This window comes from Chrysemys picta, chromosome 7 (assembly GCF_011386835.1).
Source record: "Chrysemys picta bellii isolate R12L10 chromosome 7, ASM1138683v2, whole genome shotgun sequence".
Lineage (NCBI taxonomy): Eukaryota > Metazoa > Chordata > Testudines > Emydidae > Chrysemys > Chrysemys picta.
The window spans coordinates 15,333,499-15,353,443 of record NC_088797.1 but is presented as its reverse complement, the minus strand read 5'-3'; the positions used below and the strand labels follow the sequence as shown (position 1 = coordinate 15,353,443).

General features: G+C 44.3%; 1 protein-coding gene across 2 annotated transcripts in view; it reads right to left on the bottom strand.

The window, feature by feature from the left end:
- Positions 1-18,274, bottom strand: part of ARL8B (ADP ribosylation factor like GTPase 8B) — a 29,399-nt gene extending 11,125 nt beyond the window's left edge. Inside the window, exons 1-2 of one of the 2 annotated variants that reach the window (XM_008168061.3) lie at positions 17,961-18,274; positions 1,201-1,277 (exon numbers count right to left, since the gene is read on the bottom strand). In XM_008168061.3, coding sequence (XP_008166283.2) covers positions 1,201-1,277; positions 17,961-18,246 — 363 coding nt within the window. In that variant the 5' untranslated portion in view covers positions 18,247-18,274. Of the gene's footprint in view, positions 1-1,200; positions 1,282-17,960 lie in introns of both variants that reach the window. The other variant, XM_005288515.5, reaches the window with a different exon arrangement.
- Between the last annotated feature and the right edge of the window lie 1,671 nt (positions 18,275-19,945).

The following is a 19,945-nucleotide window of genomic DNA, read 5'->3' as shown; positions in this document are numbered from 1 at the left end:
GGGAATATGATCAGGACATTATATCAAGAGGCTGGCAGAAGCCCTAACCCTCTGAAAGCTGGGAGCCATGTTAGTCCAAGTGACTAGTATCCTTGGATTTCTGCTCCACTGACAGAATTGACATGACACTTACTAGAAGGTAATTTCAGAGCTTCTAGTTAGTTGACAGTGTGTTTCCTTTACAGTGCTGTAGCATCTCCTGTCCATCTACAATTTATTATATAAAAGTACCACATCCTTGCCCAAAACTAGAAGTCATTTTAATTTTAAAAGTTACAGCTTTACTCTAGGTACCTTAGCAGTGGCATGGGTAAACAAGTGGGAAAGGTTGTAGACAAATATTCATTTATTTAATTTGGGAAGTCTCATTGGACATTAGTCATGAACAGAGAGCCTTAATACATAAATGTGTTGTATGGCCCATACGTTCTCTGGTGTGTACAGCTTTTGATATAACCATAGCCTTTCATAATAAGTATCTTGGTGCTATAAATATGGAAGGACTAGGGCAGATTAGAATCCTGTCAATTCTAGACTGTATCCAGCAAAAACAGAAGTGACCCTCAGGAGTGTGGATAAAACCTTAAAAAGGTGAGCCACATATGCTATTGTATTCTAGATGCAAGAAAACAAACATAACAGTAGCATAGTGGGACACTCATGTGACTTTGGTATATTTCTCATTTAATACAGAGCTGAATGCTGCATGGAGAGAAGCCAACATTTAAACTTATCTATGCAAGAACATTAAGTAAGCATTATTCCTCTTGACCAACTGGAAAATAGTTGAATATAGTCATAACAAAACATGCCAGTTGAAAATTCCATTTTAATAGAGGGGCTCTTAAGCATGAAGAAGTTTAACAGAAGGTTCTGGTTTGATTATTCCATGCATTTTTAAATGCTTCCGGAAGAAAAACTGAAATTCCCCTGTAGTGTTTGCAACTCAGACAAGCAGCATTATACTAGTGACTAAGAACCAGCAAGCAAAACAGGCTTGTCTGGTTTTTTAGGTGTTTTTTTTTTTTTTTTGGCCTGACTGCTGGTATGACAAAACAAAGCTGGACTTACGAAAGGTCAATTTAGTTTTCTCAAGTCAGTCTATGAGTTCATTTCAGACAGTGACCTAATCTGAGAGCATCCCTTTAAAAACTATTTAATGCTTTTGTCCCCACAAAGAGCAAAATGTTCTTGACATACCTTTATCGTCACATTACCCTTAGTAACTTTCCTCATGTTGAAGCCCACTGTAGGAATCATATCTTCACTGAATTGACCTGACTGAATAGAAGAGAGTTTGTATTAGATCTTGTCACAATAATGAGAGAATGTTTAAGCCCAGAATCATGTATATGCATGATTGACATTGTTTACAGTACATGGCTATTTAAAAAAAATAAAATAAACACAACTTTTGTCCTCAGATAAGGAGAGAATTTTATAGTTGAAGTGCCAGAAAATATAGGTGATGGAATGAATTTTTGTACAGAGGCCTATTAATTCTCATTTCCAACCATGATTTCACACTCATTCTCAGGCCTATTCAGAAATGTTTCAGTCAAAGTCAAAAGAATGAACGTATAGTGAGCAAGTATTGTGCGTGAAGCTAAACCAGAGAGAGGAAAAATGCTTTGCTTGCATTAAGCCATGTGAATTAACTCAATGTCTTGGTTATACAGAGCTTTAAATGAAAAAGCATGCAAGCACTTCTTGTGATGGAGCTTAGTATTCCAGCTGTGTGCTGTGGGAACCTCACTGCATCACTCTGGAATAGGTATTTTTCCTAAGCTGTGTAAGACACTCAATTGGGCAACATGTACAGAGGGTGTCAACTCCAGTGGGACTGGCTTTCACCGCACACAGAACAATTATCCCTAGAGCAATAAGATGGCAGCCTGAAGAACTTGTACAGCCTCTGAGCCTCCTGAGAAACAAAACTGGCATCTCATATTTCACAATTTCAACAGTACTCAGAAAAGTGGGAGTGGCATGTGTCCAGACCTGTAGACAGCAAGTGAGGATTGCAGTGTGACTGAAGGTTTGAGAGAATCTTCATGCTACTGTGCATTAATATTTAGTATTAAAGATTAGTTATGAATCATGGTCTCACAAGAAGTCTGATGTGTATGTATAAACTCGTACTTCCTTTCGTAGTAATGATATAGTTTTTACTTTTATTTGTAGTGTTAGCTGATGTTGGCCAAAGAAGCTCTTTTACATGGCACTGGAAACTAGAGGCCCCCTTTTTTTTTTTTTTTTTTTTGGATAAACAGGTACAGGTCGCAATAGTGCAGATTTCTCCCAGGCTATTCTGCCTCAACTTTAAGTTTACCTCTGCAAAAGTAAATGCTTTCTTCCAGACTTCTGCTGAAGTAGTATTGGCTGTAGTAGGTTTATAGTGGACACTGACCCATTTCACAATCAGACCAAATCAGGTGTCTCTTGCAACATGTCTCAGATGTGAAAGCTTTCTCATTACTCTAAGCTATCCAATCTCTCCAATAGCATATTGCCACGGGACAAGGTCTTGCCTGCATCTTTCCATAACCTGACTCATTAAGTAGCTAAACTGTCCTGTAATATTACTTAGGTCAGCTAAATAAAGCAGCCGAATGAAAACTGCTTTAAACATAGTTCACAAGGTAATAGCCAAAGATAATGATCAACTTGTAACACCAGACCTGGTTACAGAGTTATGCGCCTTCTACAGTTCAGTTGCCCCTTACCTCTGCACTGCATTTACCCATTCTTGAACCAATGAATAAAGGCAACTGGATGCCTCAAATACAGATTCACATACAGGTCCAGCAACTCTGATAAAGACAGACTGTTACGTAAGTTGATTTTTAAACAGACTATTGCAAACTCACCTTTGCTCATTTGACTGATCATATAAAAAGACCTCTGCAGTTACAAAAGTGTGTTGTATGTTGACTTTACTACTCAACGCTGAAATGCAGAGGAAGAGACCAGTTTAAGTGACAGATGAATGAATGGGCAACTTGGGTAAATTTACAGATTCTATTTATACTGCAGGAGGTCTTTCAGGAGTTAAGATCGGTCCAGAGAAGCCAATGGCTTTTTTACAGCATAACTCTGAAGCTATTTTTACTTTATAGTTTGTAGATTGTTGCAACTAGCAATTAAAAGTGATTAAGAAATTTTTCTCTGTAAGATGCCCTGCCAGTGGAGGTTTAAGTTGCTGGTTTTTCAAGCCATTGATAGTTCAGGTTTGCATTTTCACGGAAACTGCTTTTGTCGTGTCAGTGGCTTAGAAAAAAGGTCATGAGTGAGACTTCTCTCATAGTTTTGAGGTACTGTGTGAGTAGGTCAGTAAAGTTCCATTTCATTATTCCAGATGTTTCTCACCTGACAGGTTATTTGGCACTTATTTTGTAACAGATCAAAATCTTACTAGCCATTCTGCATATCTTCAATATCTAGTTTTCAGAGCGTGCTCAGCATTTTGCAAGTGTCAGACTCCAAAGGCCTCTCAGTTGAGCACCCAGAGAATACGACCCCCTTTTTTTGGGGGGGGGGGGGGTGATGGCCAGGGCTTCAAACGTTTACTCAAGCCATTCAGGTGAACACCTCTGGCCCCCAAAGCCACAATGTGCCCAAACCACACCCCACAGTTCCTTCAAGAATGAAACAGCTCTCCACTGTAACATCAACCTGATACTTTTAGAGATGTTACTTGCTTTGTTAGACTGTACCCTTCCCTTTTAGGTTTTGCACCTACTCCCCACTCTTTCCTAAACAGGATTGTGGATGGCTTTTTTGTGTGTAGTTGTCTTCTGGTTACGTTTTTCTTCTTCCTCCCAGCCCTTATGACCCTTTTCCTCCCTTACACTGTGCACTCTGTTTCACTTCTCCCCAGAGAGCCCTTTATCCTACTTGCTACTATCTAAAGCAGTGGTCCCCAAACTTTTCAGGGTCACACCCCCCTAACCCATGCCCCCCCTCTACCTCCCCGGGAGCAGAGGCCAGGAACAGGGCCACAGCTCCTGGTGAGAGAGGAGTACGGAAGGGGGGCATGAACAGGAATAAGGGGGAGCCAAGGCTAGGGGCAGGACTAGGGCCATGGCTGCAGCTGAGGCAAAGACCGGGGGTGGGAGGGGAAGCCACAGACAGGCTGCAATCTGGGGCCAAGATTAGGAGTGGGAGCGGAAGCCACAGCTAGTCATGGAGCTGCAGTTGAGACTGGAGCAGAGCTGGATGGTGCTCCTGCCCCATCCCCCATGGGGGCTGGCCTGGTCCCTGCCACGCCCTCCCTCCAAAACTTTCCTCTGTGCTCCCCTGGGGGGGGGGGGGGGGGCGCATGCCCTACAGATTTGGGACCTCTGATCTAAAGAGTCTCTAATAGCATTATCCACACCGGAAGGAATCAGGCCTAAACTTTAGATTAAAGGTGTACTCTACTGGCTCAGACAGCAAGAAGCCAATCACCTAAAAACTATGAAGTACAACTCAGCCCTCATTTATTAAGAATATTCAGAATGCGATGGGATGCTTTAAGCAAGGCAAGCAAAAACAGCCTCAATATATTTGTAAAACTGTTCTTTGACAACACAACGGGAGCAGCAAATTAATAAGCAGTAATATTCTGTTTGTCAGGCAAAAGCTGCCTGAAACTGCAATGTCTGTGTCTTCTCTGAAGGTCACAAGACCACATTGCTTGCTACAATGCACAAGGTTCCTACTTTTATCTTGATCACTTGGCTCTTTCAATTTTGCTCAATTCAACTCTTTTTTCAGTGCTCTCTTTAGGACATCTGTGCCTTCTTCAATGCTGCCCCTTACATCTGAAACTCCCTCCCTCAAAACACAGGTGACCATTTCTCCTTAATATGGCTCACTTCTGTAGAACCTAGCCAAGTTAAATCAAATGATCAAGTTTTGAAGTCATACAGTGCAATATGTGCAGGGCCCTGAATTTTGGGGGATTATGTGTCCAGGTAAATTGGTGCATAATTGCTCTTTTGGTAGCACAAACTAAAGTTTCATTTTAAAGAAGCCAAAAGATATTCCATTTTAAAAGAAGGCTTCAAAATGTGAAACCAATCCAAAGTTGAAGATATTTGCCCAAGTCTACAGGTAGTTAAGTTACATCTAACCATTGAATGGATGGGCAGGAGCACCATCCAGCTCTGCTCCAGTTGCAAAATCCAGTATGTAAGGCAGATGTTAAATGAAGTACCATTTTGTCAAGACAGTACTTAGTTCTTACTTTCAGTACAGTTGTCTCTGAAGATTTAATCTCATTGCTACTTTACTATGGCCATCCAACATCTTGACAGACGAAAGGAAACACCACCACCCAGGGCCGGCTCTAGGCACCAGCAAAACAAGCTGGTGCTTGGGGCGGCACAATTTAGGGGCGGCATTCTGGCGCGGGCCATGCCACCCCAAAAAATGTGCCCTGGCCGCCCTAACTCACCTCTGCTGCTGCGGCTTGTGCGCCTTGCTCGCCCTCCCTCCCAGGCTCTCAAACCCGGGAGGGAGCAGGAGATCCCGAGCAGCTGAGGCGTGTGAAACAGCTGATTCGCGCGCCGCGGCCACTCGGGATCTCCCCCTCCCTCCCGGGTTTGAGAGCCTGGGAGAGAGGGAGAGACCCCGAGTGGCCGCAGCGCACGCAGTGCTTCTCTCCCTCCCTCCCTCCCAGGCTTGAGAGCCTGGGGGGAGGAAGCAGGGCTGGGGATTTGGGGAAGGGGCAGAGTTGAGGCGGGGCCAGGGTAAGAAAAAAAACGGGGGGGGAGGGGAGCCAAAATTGTTTTCGCTTGGGGCGGCAAAAATCCTAGAGCCGGCCCTGCCACCAACTCAGTCAATAGTGCGGGAGAAGAACCCATACACGAGTGGCAGACCTGCCCACAGTGGGTACAGGAGGTCCACTTGCCAGATGGAGGTTGGAGCATACTCTGCGCTTCTTGGCTCACTTGTGGGCCTCAGCCTGGGCTCTCCAATGTGTCTCCATGAGGACTGCACCAGCCTTCACCAAGCTTCTCCAGACTGAGCGGTTGTGGACAACAGTCTCCCATTTGTCAGTGGGAATGCTGAATTTCTTGAGACCTTGCTTGATCTTGTGGCTGTAGCGGAGCTGTGGCCTTCCTGTGTGTCATGGGTTGTTCTTAAGTTGGCCATAGAGCACAGCCTTCAGCAGATGATCTTAAGGCATGCACTTCACGTGTCCAGCCAGCAAAGCCTGCAAGTTTCTAACAGTCTATGCAGACTGTAGGCCGGTTCTCTCAAGGATCTCATTGTTAGTGATCTGTTGATCCCAAGTGACTCCAAGAATATTTCTGAGACAGCGGAGATGGAAGCTGTTCAATTTCTGCTCCTGCTTGAGGGTACATGATCCAGCTTTCACAGCCATAAAGGAGGATACTAAGGACACAAGCCTGAGAAATGGACACCTTTGTGTTCAGGGCTAGCAGCTGGTTGTTCCAGACATGTGAAGTAACTTTGCCAAAAGTGACAGAGGCTTTGCATCAAGTTCTCTATCAAGGCTAAGTGAGCTGGTTAAAGTTGAGCCAAGATAGCAGAAGTGATCCACATTGTCCAGAGCTTCATTACAGATGCAGATTTTAGGTGGGATACTGGTGCCCAATGACACGATAACTGTTGTCTTCATAGTGATTACTTCGCCGAACTTGATACATGCATCAGAGAACTTAATCATGATCTGCAATTCATCAGGTGAGTTAGAGATGAATGCAGCATCATCTGCTAAGAGCAGATCCCGATTAGTGAACTGGGTGACATGCCTTTCGCTCTGAAGTCATCTGATGTTGAACAAGCTGCCATTAGTCTTTGATTCAATTAATATGGCTTTCTTCCCAGCTGGCACAGAGAAGAGCTTGCAAGCAACATCCACACATTCTCCCTCCTGCCTTTAGGAGCTCCAGAGTTATCTGATCCTTGCCTGCTGCTTTCTCAGGTACAATCTCCGATACCTTTCTCTACTTCAAGAGCTGGTGTTTGGTACAGCTCATGCATTATTGGAAGCTGAGGGATGGCAGCTAAGGCAGTAATCAGAGATAATGGTATCCTCTGAATAGAGTTATTTGTAATGCTCAATCCATCAGTCAAGTTGTTCTTGCCTGTCAGGATGGTACCATCTTTCGCTTTCAGGTTTGCGGTCTTTTTATAAATTGGACTCAAAGAGGCACTTGCTCCATCATAGGTACCACAAAGGTCCCCTCTGTCAAAGTAGGTCTGAATCTTTTTGCACAGGACTTGCCAATACTTTTGGGCACATTCTCTGGTGGCTTTCTGGACCATAGTCTTAGCCTCTTTGAACTTAAGAGTTTTGAACTTGGTTGGCTGTTGAAGTAAAGTTAGGCGAGCTTGCTTTCTCTTCTCTATGAGTGGGAGCAGCAGATGTTCGAACCAGTCAGGTTGTTTTTTCTTTGTTATCCCAAAGAGATCCTTGGCAGTAGCAAGTTGTCTTATTCTAAAGTTTCCTACAAGATATCAGAATCAGGGGAATCAAGTTGCTCATTTTCAGAAACACACTCAAGCGCACATTGAAATTTTGCACAAGTGTCAGAGTCCTTCGTGTTAGTAATATTGAGGCAAAGTTTGCCTTTTGGCTTCACATGATGGATCTTTAAGATGTAATTGGAGCATGGCCCTAACAGTGTCGCAATCAGCACAATGCATCATAGATTATCAGGGTTGGAAGGGACCTCAGAAGGTCAGCTAGTCCAACCCCCTGCTCAAAGCAGGACCAATCCCCAGACAGATTTTTGCCCCAGGTCCCTAAATGGCCCCTTAAAGGATTGAACTCACAACCCTGGGTTTAGCAGGCCAGTGGTCAAACCACTGAGCTATTCGATTGAGCATGCAGTGTATCGCCAATGTTTCTGTGACGGATCAGGAGGGGGTCAAGCTGATGCCAGCGGGGATGCCTCCATGTGACCTTGCTGCCACTGCTGCCAACAAAAACACATAGTCAAGACCAACAGCTCACAAGAGGCACAAAGCTCAAGGACATGCTGGCCATTTCCATTGGCCAACATGAGACAGATAGCCTCAATGATGTGACCCCAATGCTCCCAGTCCTTACCCTAACGGGCACTGAAATCAACGAACAGCGAGTCTGCTCCTTATGGGACATTTTTGATGATTTGTTCCTGTTGAGACAACAGCTCAGCTTTATGCTGTTTGGAGTAGTCAAGTGTTGGTCTGTAGATGGACAGAAGATGCAAGCTCCAGAACCCTCTATTCAACATCCAGCCGCATGTTCCTCTCACTGATCAATACTGGAGGGACACATGCACATGCACTGAGGACAGACTTCTTGACAGCAAATCCCACACCGTAGACCATGGGCTCATTTTCAGCCTGCTCAGTGTCATTCCCACCCCTGCACTGGGCAGAATCTCATCAACAAAATATGGCCTTTACTTCATATTGAAGTAGAGTGAATTTTGTTTAGTCTAGAATACAGAAGTAGTTTTAATTGGCAAGTTCACTTGCTTAACCCATAATGCATTGCAGGTGCCATGTCCTGCAATGTCTGACCTAGCGTTTCAGTCTTGAGGCAGGAGTTTGGCTGCTGCATAATGTGCCAATTATATAGCCTAATGAATGCTGTGTCACTTTGAGGACAGCAAGCACAGTATGCTGACTTGAGTCGAACGGTAGTGTTTGTTTTGACTGCTCATTAATACCACACTCGTTAGACATCTTGTACTTCAGTAAGGTCTCCTGAAAGATCACTCTTGTTTACTATCAGTGTGTATCCAGTTAGCCAACAAGCTTCTCCAAAACAAACTACAATATTCCAGTACAGGTTTTTACTAAACCAGAACTGAAAGAGAGGGGGGGGAGGGGAAGAAAAAACACACACTAGAGAGAGCATGGGAAGTAGCCCGCAGTTTCAATTTCTGGCCCAATCTCACTGTCTGTGCAGCTGCTCAATGAACTAGAGAAAACAGTTTTCTTTGCTTGCCATTTCCCAATCAGAAGAGGCATCAAAAGGAAATTCACATTTTTAGAAGTATCAGAGGGGTAGCCAGGTTAGTCTGTATCCACAAAAACAATGAGGAGTCTGGTGACACCTTAAAGACTAACAGATTTATTTGGGCATAAGCTTTTGTGGGTAAAACACAGCTGCTGCTCTCCAGCTGCCCAGCTCTGAAGGCAGTGCAGAAGTAAGGGGCGCAATACCACGATCCCCCCTAAAATAACCCTGTGACCCCCTGCAACTCCCTTTTGGGTCAGGACCCTGAATTTGAGAAACTCTGGTCTCCCCCATGAAATCGGGGGTATAGGGTAAAAGCACAAAAGATCAGTAGTTACTTCTGTGCTGCTGCTGGCTTAAGATTAGGAATACCATACTATGCCATCCATACTTCTGCGCTGCTGCCTTCAGAGCTGGGCAGCTGGAGAGTGGTGGCTGCTGACTGAAGGCCCGGCTCTGCAAGCAGCAGCGCAGAAGTAAGGGTGACAATACCATACCATGCCATCTTTAACTTCTGCGCTGCTGCTGGCATCAGCTCTGCCTAATCAGTGGCTGCTGGCCAGGATCCCAGCTCCCCAGCTCTGAAGGCAGCGCCACCACCTGCAGCAGCACAGAAGTAAGGTTAGCAGTACCACAACCCTCCCACTATAACCTTGTGACAGCCCCCCCCCCCCGCCCCAACTCCTACAATTACAACACTGTGAAATTTCAGATTTAAATAGCTGAAATCATGAAATTTATTATTTTGTATATCTTATGACCGTGAAATTGGCCACAATGGACCATGAATTTGGTAGGGCCCTAGATATTTGTAATACCACGATAGTATTTTACACTTGAGCGTTCCACAGGTAGTAAAGTTTAATCTTTCCTATTTCGTTTAAAGTGGGATGAATGAATTTAAGCCAACAACTAACATGTCTCACTTTAACACGAAGGGACAGTTATCCAAAAACTTGTATGCATGCAGTTTGGGATCCGTTCTCTTCAACTCTTTCTTACAACATCCTTGGGCCATAGGATATTCTTTATCAAGAAGGTTATACCCGAGGTATCTGAGCAAAAACTATTTAGACATTTGCCTAATATAAGGCTTGCTGGCTATACTAGGTACTTGTGCAACATTTACTATACAGGTCTTGGTCCAAAACAAATGCTTCGTGTTCAGTTGTATTTGAGACACTGCATGTGTAAAGCAAGCTACTTGCTGAACACTTCCATCTCCACCTGAAGTGTGACAAGCCTCCACAATATGCAGAGCACTGTAGCTACAGAATGATAGGCCATAGACTATGGTCAGAACACTGGCTTCCTGTTAGCTGTGATGGCGTTGTCTGAAGACCAGTTTGGGATGTAAAGTGAGACTCCAGCATTTGATCTTAATAGGATTAGTATATAGCTCTAGGGCTGCTGCTCCTTGCAGCTGCATCAACAATTCACTTCAATTTTCAGCATGGGATTTGAAGTATTAGAGGCGATATACAAAATAAAGTTGATCTACACCTCTACCTCGATATAACGCTGTCCTTGGGAGCCAAAAAATATCTTACCGTATTATAGGTGAAACCGTGTTATATCAAACTTGCTTTGATCCACCGGAGTGCGCAGCCCCCCCCCCCCCCCCCGGAGCACTGCTTTACTGTGTTATATCCAAATTCGTGTTATATCGTCGCGTTATATCGGGGTAGAGGTGTTAAAGTTTGAAGCAATGTTTCTTTGCCACCACCAATCTTCAGAAAATTTTGACTGCACATTATGAACTATTGAAACTTAACTCATCAACAGATCTCTAATGGCAATGCCATTACGCAGTCTTTATCATAGCCTTTTTAAAGTAACATACAAATATAAAAAGCAACAGAGATCCAGACTAACATGGCTACCCCTCTGATGCTTGATACAAATATAAGTTTAAAGTAGTACTAATTGGAATAAATTTAAAGAAATCCTGAATACCTGACAAGTATCAGCTAATAGACTTAGTGACAGTATGCATAAGACCTCCATTTCAGATATTTGGATAGGTTACTGTAACTGCCACATGCTTAAGTGTGGCGGTTTGCTTCAAGTCTGGGGAATATTTGGTTCTGAAGTGACAAACTCCTGCACTGTTCAGACCCTGAAGGAAGGTTAACATTAGGCTAGTGCATAGACCGTTTTCCTGCTTTGGTCATTTTCTGACATTTAGATCTCAGCCTACAAGTTTCTGCCTCTGTTCAAAACAGAAAAGTACAACCTCCTCCCCTGCAAATACTTGGCGGGTGAGCTTTCCACCGAGCTCTAGAAATCACACGTGGCATTGAGAATGGACTGGCTTTTATTTACTGACTTTTACCATTGAGAGAAGGAAGTACGGTGCAGAGATTAGATTTGTGGCTTAATATTTGAGCATTGCTGCAGAGCAGCTCCTTAAGATGAAGCACATGCAAAAACGTCCACCTTTAGTATCCTAAGGGATTCAGAAAGTGATACATCACCAAAGCTTTGCCATTGCACAAGACAGATTCTCATCTACTAGTCAGCCCAACTTGCTCATGACTTGTCTTCTAGACAAATATAAAGGTAGCATGACTCATAAAGGAATGACATAATGAAGCTTGGGTATGGATTTTATCTAAGATACACCCCTGTCCACCCACACTGGGACTCTACAGCTAATACAAGCAACCATGAGAGAGTGTTCATGCTAATGTCTCCTCCCAATCATTCTAATAAGGAAGATTGAAGTCAGTGTTTTCCTGGGTATCTTGAATTCTGGTACTTTACACAAATTTTTAGGGTCCTTCACTACAGAGGAAGCAGGTCTTTGACCCACATTTATAGAGTTTTAAATACCAAAGCCATCAAGCCATACTGTAAACTCACTCAAGGCCACTGCATCATACATTTTGAACTCATGAAGTAGAGGCAAACAAAGGAACAGTTTAAGATCTTTTAGATATTCGTTTAAACTCAGTAAATTAGAACCCGTGAGACTAAATTAGAGACCATGTTTCAATTGTTACGAAATTAGAGACCGTGTTTCAATTGTTTCCTGTTGTGATGCCTTAGTAAGATTCAGAAACTCCCTATTGGTTTAGGGACTCACTTGGTATCCATTGAGATCCAACAACTATAAACTGGGCTGCGGTGAAACCATACGGTTGGAAAGTTTAAGTACATTAGCTTGAAATGCAAGTAACAAGCGTTTATAGTAGCCCTAGCTTGATGTTTCCTTTAAGCATTCTAGATAGCTCTCTACTGAACTGACCACTAAATGCAAGCACAGTAATTCAATGGAGAACAAGAGCTGAATACCACCCCTTTCCACCTCTAGAGGTAAAAGGTATACCATAGCCTGAAAGCCTTTATTCTGCTCTCCACAACTGCAACAACAGTGAAAGTAATGAATTTCTATTGCAAGACAAGATACCTCCCCAGTTTGTGATGTAAATTACCTCATGTATACCTGAGTGAGGATCTATACATCTCATCACCAGTGGTAAATAAGGTAACTAAGGTATGTCTATGTTGACCTGGAAGCAAGCCTCCTACCCTCGGTCCACAGACTCTGAAGCCTTGTGGGATGGTGAGCTTCAGAGCCCCTGTTCCAGCCCAAGCAGCAATGTCAAAGCAAAGCCTACCCTGATATTTTTAGTGCCCTAGCCCAAACCCTGCTACCACAAATCTGTGGACCCAGGCTAGGAGACTCACTCCCCGATGCAGTGCAGACATCCTGAGAACCCTATGAGAATATATAACTTTATAGCTCAATTACCTTTACGATGCCATTCATATGCAGATCCAATATGGATCATCCTGAAATGACCTCTGTCCCTCTCAGCACAACTGGGCTTGAACTTTCTTCCTTTGGGAAAAAATTCTACCAGTATTTGTATTACAGTAGCACCTAGAGGTTCCAAATAAGGATCAGGGTGCACTGTGCTAGGTACTGCACAAACCCAGAAAAGAAAAATCATCCCTGCCCTAAGGAGTTGACAGTCTGTTAGTTCATCCATTTTAGAAAAGGAGTTTACTGTACTGTAAAATGCACTTTTGGGTTGCCGACACTGTAAGGGAATGTATATATTGAAAAAGAAAATCAGTCATTTATAGAATGTTTGCATGATATAAATGGGAGGAGAAATTTATGAGCGTGATTGTATGATGGGGTTGCTTATGATGGTAGTGGGCAGGGCTCAGCAGTCCTGAGGCTCACTTCTGGTTTATATCTTATGTTTCTAAAAGCTTATGCTTCAGGTGGCCACCTGCAGGGTTCAGGACACCATTGAAACAGCATGAGTGAAAGATTTGTTTTAAATGTCTTGTTAACAGTGAGTTTAAAGATACATTAAGAGGACAGTAAGTGTTATATTTTAGAAGAGTACATGCTTTCATTAACAGTTGGTTACTATTAAGCGGGAGGACCAGAACATTTGGCATTAACAAGCTGGATCATCTGATGCCTGGCTTCCTGATACGAGTTTTACAATAAAATCAGCCAAATATAATGCATGAAGTAGCTTTTGGAAGCTGAAGTTCAAATGTAGGACCAATATTTACCAAAACCAGTTCAAGACTTTTAGGCTTTGTGCAACAAGAATCTATCAGCTCACTTGAAATATTTGTGTTTCAATTGTGTCACATGATTAAGGAGACTGGTTGCCTACTCGGTTGCAGTTTTCTGACAGTAAGCCTGAAGAAAGACTGTTGACAGACAGACACTTGCTGTAGAGATGCAGTCAGCAAGAGTTACTTAGACAGTGCATAAGAGGCTTCAGAGTCTAGTGAACAGAGAACACTATTAGTCCTCAATTAAAATCCTGGGAAAATTGAGTTAGATTGCATCTGCTTACACTGCAGCAAAAAAAATGTTAAATCTAAAAGTCATAGGCCTCTTCACATTCTGGAAAGTATGGCCCATGATGGAATGATGCCCTTCCTTATGACCAGGTTTACTCATACACAGGGAAAACTATATTCATTATGGTGGTATCTAATTAAAGGGACAGTGACTAAAGTGGAACCTTCAAAGAAGGCATCTGCTTCTCTACATTTTCTGCCTCACATGGTAGCGAAGTGGAATCTGAAAAAAAACCCACTTATCTACAAGAGTTTATAACTAGACTTCACTATAAACAGGTCCAATCCCAATTTACATACCTAGTGAGGAAGAGCTAATGAGCCATGGTAGTTAAAGACTAAGTAGTACAGAAGGAAGTGGTTAACTATAGGAAAAGGAGGGACATTTCCATTATTTGGAACAGGACATAATTTTATTTGGTGCACTTTCCAGGTTAAGTCTGATCAGCAGTCAGCTCATAAGCTGACGAGTAATTGGCACTAAACATTTCACCTGATGCAATCAGATACAAGTCATTACAGGAACCTGCTTGGTACGAGAAATCTTCATGCTGTGTCTACATTACAAAGAGTTGCAAGGGACCTGGTTATGATATGATCGCTTTTGTGGAGAGTATGGCAGACGTGTCCCCTCCCCCCCACCCACAAAATCATTGGACATGTAATCAGTGCTAAGATCTTGCATCTATTCTACAAAACTGAAACGACAGATTGCAATATTCTGCTTGTATTTTAGACCCTGGTTTTACCTTAGCATTCCAAAGTAGTCAAGAAAGCTGTCCAAATGCTTCAAACCTATCTACTGCTGCACTACACAACCAGATAAATGCTGCAGTTCTGGCATGGCCCAGCAGTTACTGACTCTCACAGTACCCAGAAAGAGTTTTGCAAGTATATGTATTTAATAATAGTGTTCACCCATATAAATTTCAGTGCTTTAAAGCCAAAGACTAAGCAATTGTTAGTAAAATTTACCATCTTTTGATCTTCAAATAGTAGACACATCCTCCTTCTGCCCCGGAGGATGGGGAAAAAAAAGTGTTTACTTAACATCTCTTCTCCCAATAAGTGGTACTTCTACCACTTCAGCCAGTTACACACTATATGTTCTTTCATCTATCATGAGCTCCTAGTACAGTACATTTAGAGTACTAGGTGTTCATGGGGTTGTTCTTTTTCAAAGGATGTGGGAGTGAAAGAACATTACAAATGTCACTGACCAGCTTGGTAGCCAGAATAGGCTCAAACAAAACTACCACTAAGTAGAGAGAGTCTATTCCCTCTCCTATCCAGTTGATATGTACAAGAAATTTTGATTCCAGTCTTCTTGTTGCTGGCATCCCATCATTTCCCCGCTTCTTCACCACTGAAGTGAGTCTTGGCTGTAAAAGACTAGAGAGACAGCCAGCACTAGTAATCTGGGGCTAAGAACGGACAGAGCTGAAGGCTCTGCCTGCTAGGCCAGACAGCTCCCAAAGTCAACAAGCTATCAGGATTGTGAGGTTAATGCTGTTGCTCAAAGTTTGGTTGTTCTGGCCAGCTACAGAGAGGATCCTGAAGCACAGGAAAGACTAGTCTTGCAGGGCCTGCCTTAAGTCTGTTCAATCATTTTAAAACCTGATTCAGCCTTCTAAAAAGCAGAGAGAGCTTCACTTTGAGGACTACCACACTACCTTCCCTACCAAATAAATAAATAAATAAATAAATAAATAAATAAATTAAAAAGAGCCTCTCTCCCAAACACTAACAACTTAGTCCTGCAGATGGGCTTCACCAACAAGACAGAGGCTAAATTTATGGAGGAAGTGTTACTCAATTATTAGAGTGTCCTTGTTACACAGTATTAGCATGACACCAAGTTAGAGTGACATTCTTGATTAGGCAATGTAACTGCCAGAACACGAGAAAGTCAGTTACATTTACTGAGCAAGACCTAAATTCTTCAACATCTGCAAGTTGAAAACTTGGTAAATAAAGTTTCCTTTCCAACAGGTTAGTCAAATATAAAAGTCAGAGTGGCATGCACACAAATACTGATCTGAGCAGAGCTTATCCTTCACAACCAGTAAACTGCAAACATAAGCTCTGAAATGCATCAAGACTGTCAGAGTGCCCAACAGTTGTATTACGCCTTGCACACACTGAGGGACAGTCTGGTCTACCAGACCTGGTGAATATGCTATCTAAAGTCCTTATATTTATTTATTTTTAAAACAGCTACAGGACAGTACTGAATCCATGAAAATGCTTTTTGGCAGAAGGGTGACGTAAGTAGTGAGGACTATCCAAGCTTAACAGAACACAAAATGTAAAATCTGTGTGGCTGTAAAAGAATCATACTGTTCGCACTCTTATGCAGCCAAAAAGTTAGCTTGTCTCTACCAAGATAAGCTTCTTAGCCAACTTACACCCAAGAATTCAGTACATCAAGTGATAGTCATATCCACTCCAAACCAAAACTGGTTTAATGCCTCAGTTTCCCTGTAAGTGCCTTGGACTATCAGTTATGCCCTTTACTGCATGTGAACGAAAACACCAAGTCATATGCAGCCTTCCCCAACTGCAGTATTGGATACCAATAGCAGAGCCAGAGGAAACAATGCAATTCAGTGGCCCAGGCAAGTCATTCAATTGGTCTCCTGTTCAGTGACAGTCATAAGAAACTTCACACAGGAGGCCTCAGACTTATAATTGGTTCCGTGAATCCATCAGAGCACACCAACGAACCATGAAGTGATTTTCTTCAGCTATTCAGAAAGTGTATGCCCTAAAACATTCTATTAACAGGAGAAGATATAGATTGTTGGAATCAGAATATTCTTAGCAGCAGAGTGTAGAAATAGGAGAGGAGTGCAATGTCAGGAGCAGACCTTCATGACAAGAAAAGAAAGCAGCTTTAAGCAGTTTATGGCAGATTATCAGAAATAAAATGGAAGAAAGTGGTTGAAGGCACTCTTCACGTTATGTGGTTGTTAGTATAGTTTGCCTAGACAACATGACATGGGACGCTGTCCTAAAACCAGGTCATCAAGCTATGCTGTAAGCAGTATTATGGCTGTCAGTAGAGAGTCTGTGTACACATCAAGCAAACTATGCTACATTTGTTAGTACAGAAAGCACCATGTTGTAGCTATAGTTCTAGTGAGGCCATCTCAACCCAGCAGTCTTAGTTTTAAGGAAAGCGCATGATGGATCATCAGCTATAGAGACAGTTATTACAGCTAGTATTTTATCCCACAAAACCCAATACACAGAATGTCAGTTTTATTCTAGTCCACTGTACTTCTACGTTCCAGTTGCATGGATGCTATATAGGATACGGTACCAGGAACTGTAAAATGCAACAAGATTTGTAGATTATGGCTAATTACAAACCAAATTAAAGTTAAAACAAGTGGGTACCTAATCCTGCTCAAAAGTAGCTACCAACCCCTCATTACTAAATAATGGAGTTGCAATGAGGCCTGTAGGAGCAGCTGGTAGGAAGCAGTGGTCTCCCTACCAGACAGAGGAGACCCCCATTGGCCTCTGTGCAGTGCCAGCATTGCTAGCCTGCTGCAACCTCCTGTTTTGAGGGTTGGGTCTTCAGACCTGTCCTAAGGTTGCTCAAAGAGATGGCCCATCCCCCCAAAATCCACCATTCCCATACACCGAGCCAAAAGTCATCCCCTAACCACTGCCAGAAACCTCCTCCAGCCATACTCCACCCCACCTAAAGGCTGGGAGAGGAGAGCAGCCTGTCCCAACCCCCAACCGCCACCGAGAGACAGGCCTGCTTACACCCCATCCAACCCAATGGGGGGCAGACCAAGGGATTTGGACTCCCTCCAACACTCTCTCTCCCCCCATTACCCCCATGGCCCAGAGAGCCCCCCCCCAGCCCAATAGGAGATGGACTAAGGGACTCAGATCACTCCTACCCCCTCTCCCCTGTACCCGTCCCCCAAGACACAGAGAACCCCCCCCCCCAGCCTAATGGGAGATGGACTAAGGGACCTGGATCACTCCTACCCCCTCTCACCAATACCCACCCCCCCAAGACACAGAGACCCCCCCAGATGGACTAAGGGACCGAGATCACTCCTGCCCCCTCACCCCAGTGCCCCCCCCCGGGGGCAGTTCCAGCCCGCGGGAGCGGGCACGAGCTCACCGCGATGACGTTGACGAAGGTGGTCTTGCCCGAGTACTGCAGCCCCACCAGGGTGAGCTCCATCTCCTCCTTCCAGAAGAGCGAGCGGAACCAGTCCAGCAGCCGGGACAGCAGCGCCAGCATCGTGGCGGCGAAGCGGGCCGGGACCCTCCGGCACTAGCGCTAGCTCCGGCCCCTCGGGGACTCGCGGCGGCGGCGGCGGCGGCTGGCAGCCCCTCCGGCAGCGACTCGCGGGCTGCGGCTCCGGCCAAGGCCAACGCTGCCCTGCTCGCCGCGCCGCGGTCATATGACGGCTCGGCTCCACACACCGGCCGGGGGAGCAAGAGCGGCCCGGCCGGCAGCAGCCGCAAACCCAGCCTACGGCGCCCCCTGCCGGCTAGGTGTCCGCCCTGCGCCCGGGGAGGACTCATTCTCGCGTACCTGCCCTGCCAGCGCCGCCCAGCGGCCACCTGAATGGCTGGGGTTGGGGCAGGGATAGGGACTGGGGCAAGTGCTGGGACGGAGATAAACAAGGTCAAAGGTAGAGTCAGGGATAGGGGCTGGAGCAGGAATAGGGGGATAGGGATGGGGCAAGTATAGGGGGTTAGGGACAGGGGCAGGGGAAAGGGGCTGGGGCAGGGATAAGCGGATAGGAACTGGGGCTGGTGCACAAATAGGGGTTGGGACATGTGCACCCCGCTGCCATCCCCTTCTACTCTCACCCTATCCCCCAAAAGCACCCCCAGACCTCCTCCTCCAACAGCTCTACTGCCCCCATCCCACTCCCTAATACCCCATATAGAGGATTGGAAGGATTCGATTTTTATTGGTCAATGTCACTTTCACTGTATGTACAACAAATATTTCCATGGATAAGAGTGGAAATTTACAAATAGGCAAGGTAAGAAAAATGCTGCTTGAGAGCTTATGAGAGTTTGGTTTAAGGATATTTACTTTGGGTTTTTGACTATTAGTGTTTTGATGGCTATAAAGCTTTAACTTCTTGAATCTCGCTGTCTCTTGTCATTAAATAATTATTGTCTGACACTCCCCATTATCTGACACCTGTCCCATAATTTCCCACAACTGTGAAAATTTAAATCAATAAAAAAAAATTGAAATGCTTAAAAATAAACATTGATATTAAATGCTGAAATTCTAAGAATATAAACACTGAATTCCACCTAGCCTATTCCAAATGTTCAGAAACTTTGTCAACCCCCCCAACCCCCCAAAAATTATGCATCTGTCTTAAAAATCATGAGATTTTGAAAAATAAATATTAATAGGAGGTTATTTTTATTTGCCTTCTGCTTTCTGAGCCTGTGGGGTGCGCTTGGGTCACATTTTCCAGCTTTTTTCCAGAATCATTAGGGTTAGAAACTTTTTTTTTTCCAAAATGAAAGCAAAGATTTTTGCACAGTCACTTGCCTCCAGGAGCCAGGGCTTTAAACATAAAATATTGATTTATGATAAATCATGAGAATTGGCAACACTGGCCACCACTTGCTATGCCACACAGCTACCCACCCAATACCCCATACTGCTTCCCCCCATACTGTCCTGAACACCCCCAAATACTTCCACTGCCTCTGATAGCCCATCACCTTCTGATATCCTGCACTGCCCCTGTCTACTATCCACTGCTACCCTGACAACTTCACTGCTAACCCACTGCCCTGTGATGCCCCCCTCTTAAACCTGCTGCACCATTAGCCCTGTGCTGTCCTTGCATCCCCCACTGCCCCACACTCTCCCAAAAGCTCTACTGCTCCCAACCCCACTGCTCTCTGCTCTCCCACATTGCTCCCTATATCTCCACTTTCCCTTCTCCCATCCCACCACCCTGTATTACACCCCCACTCACACAGTGAACCCTCTGATGCTACCTCTTATATCTACTGACTTCCCCGCCCTGACTTCCCCCTTCTACCAGCCCCCTGCCTGCTGCAACACCCCAGCCATCCACCCCTTGGAAACAGGTTGCTTATTACATTGAAATTTAC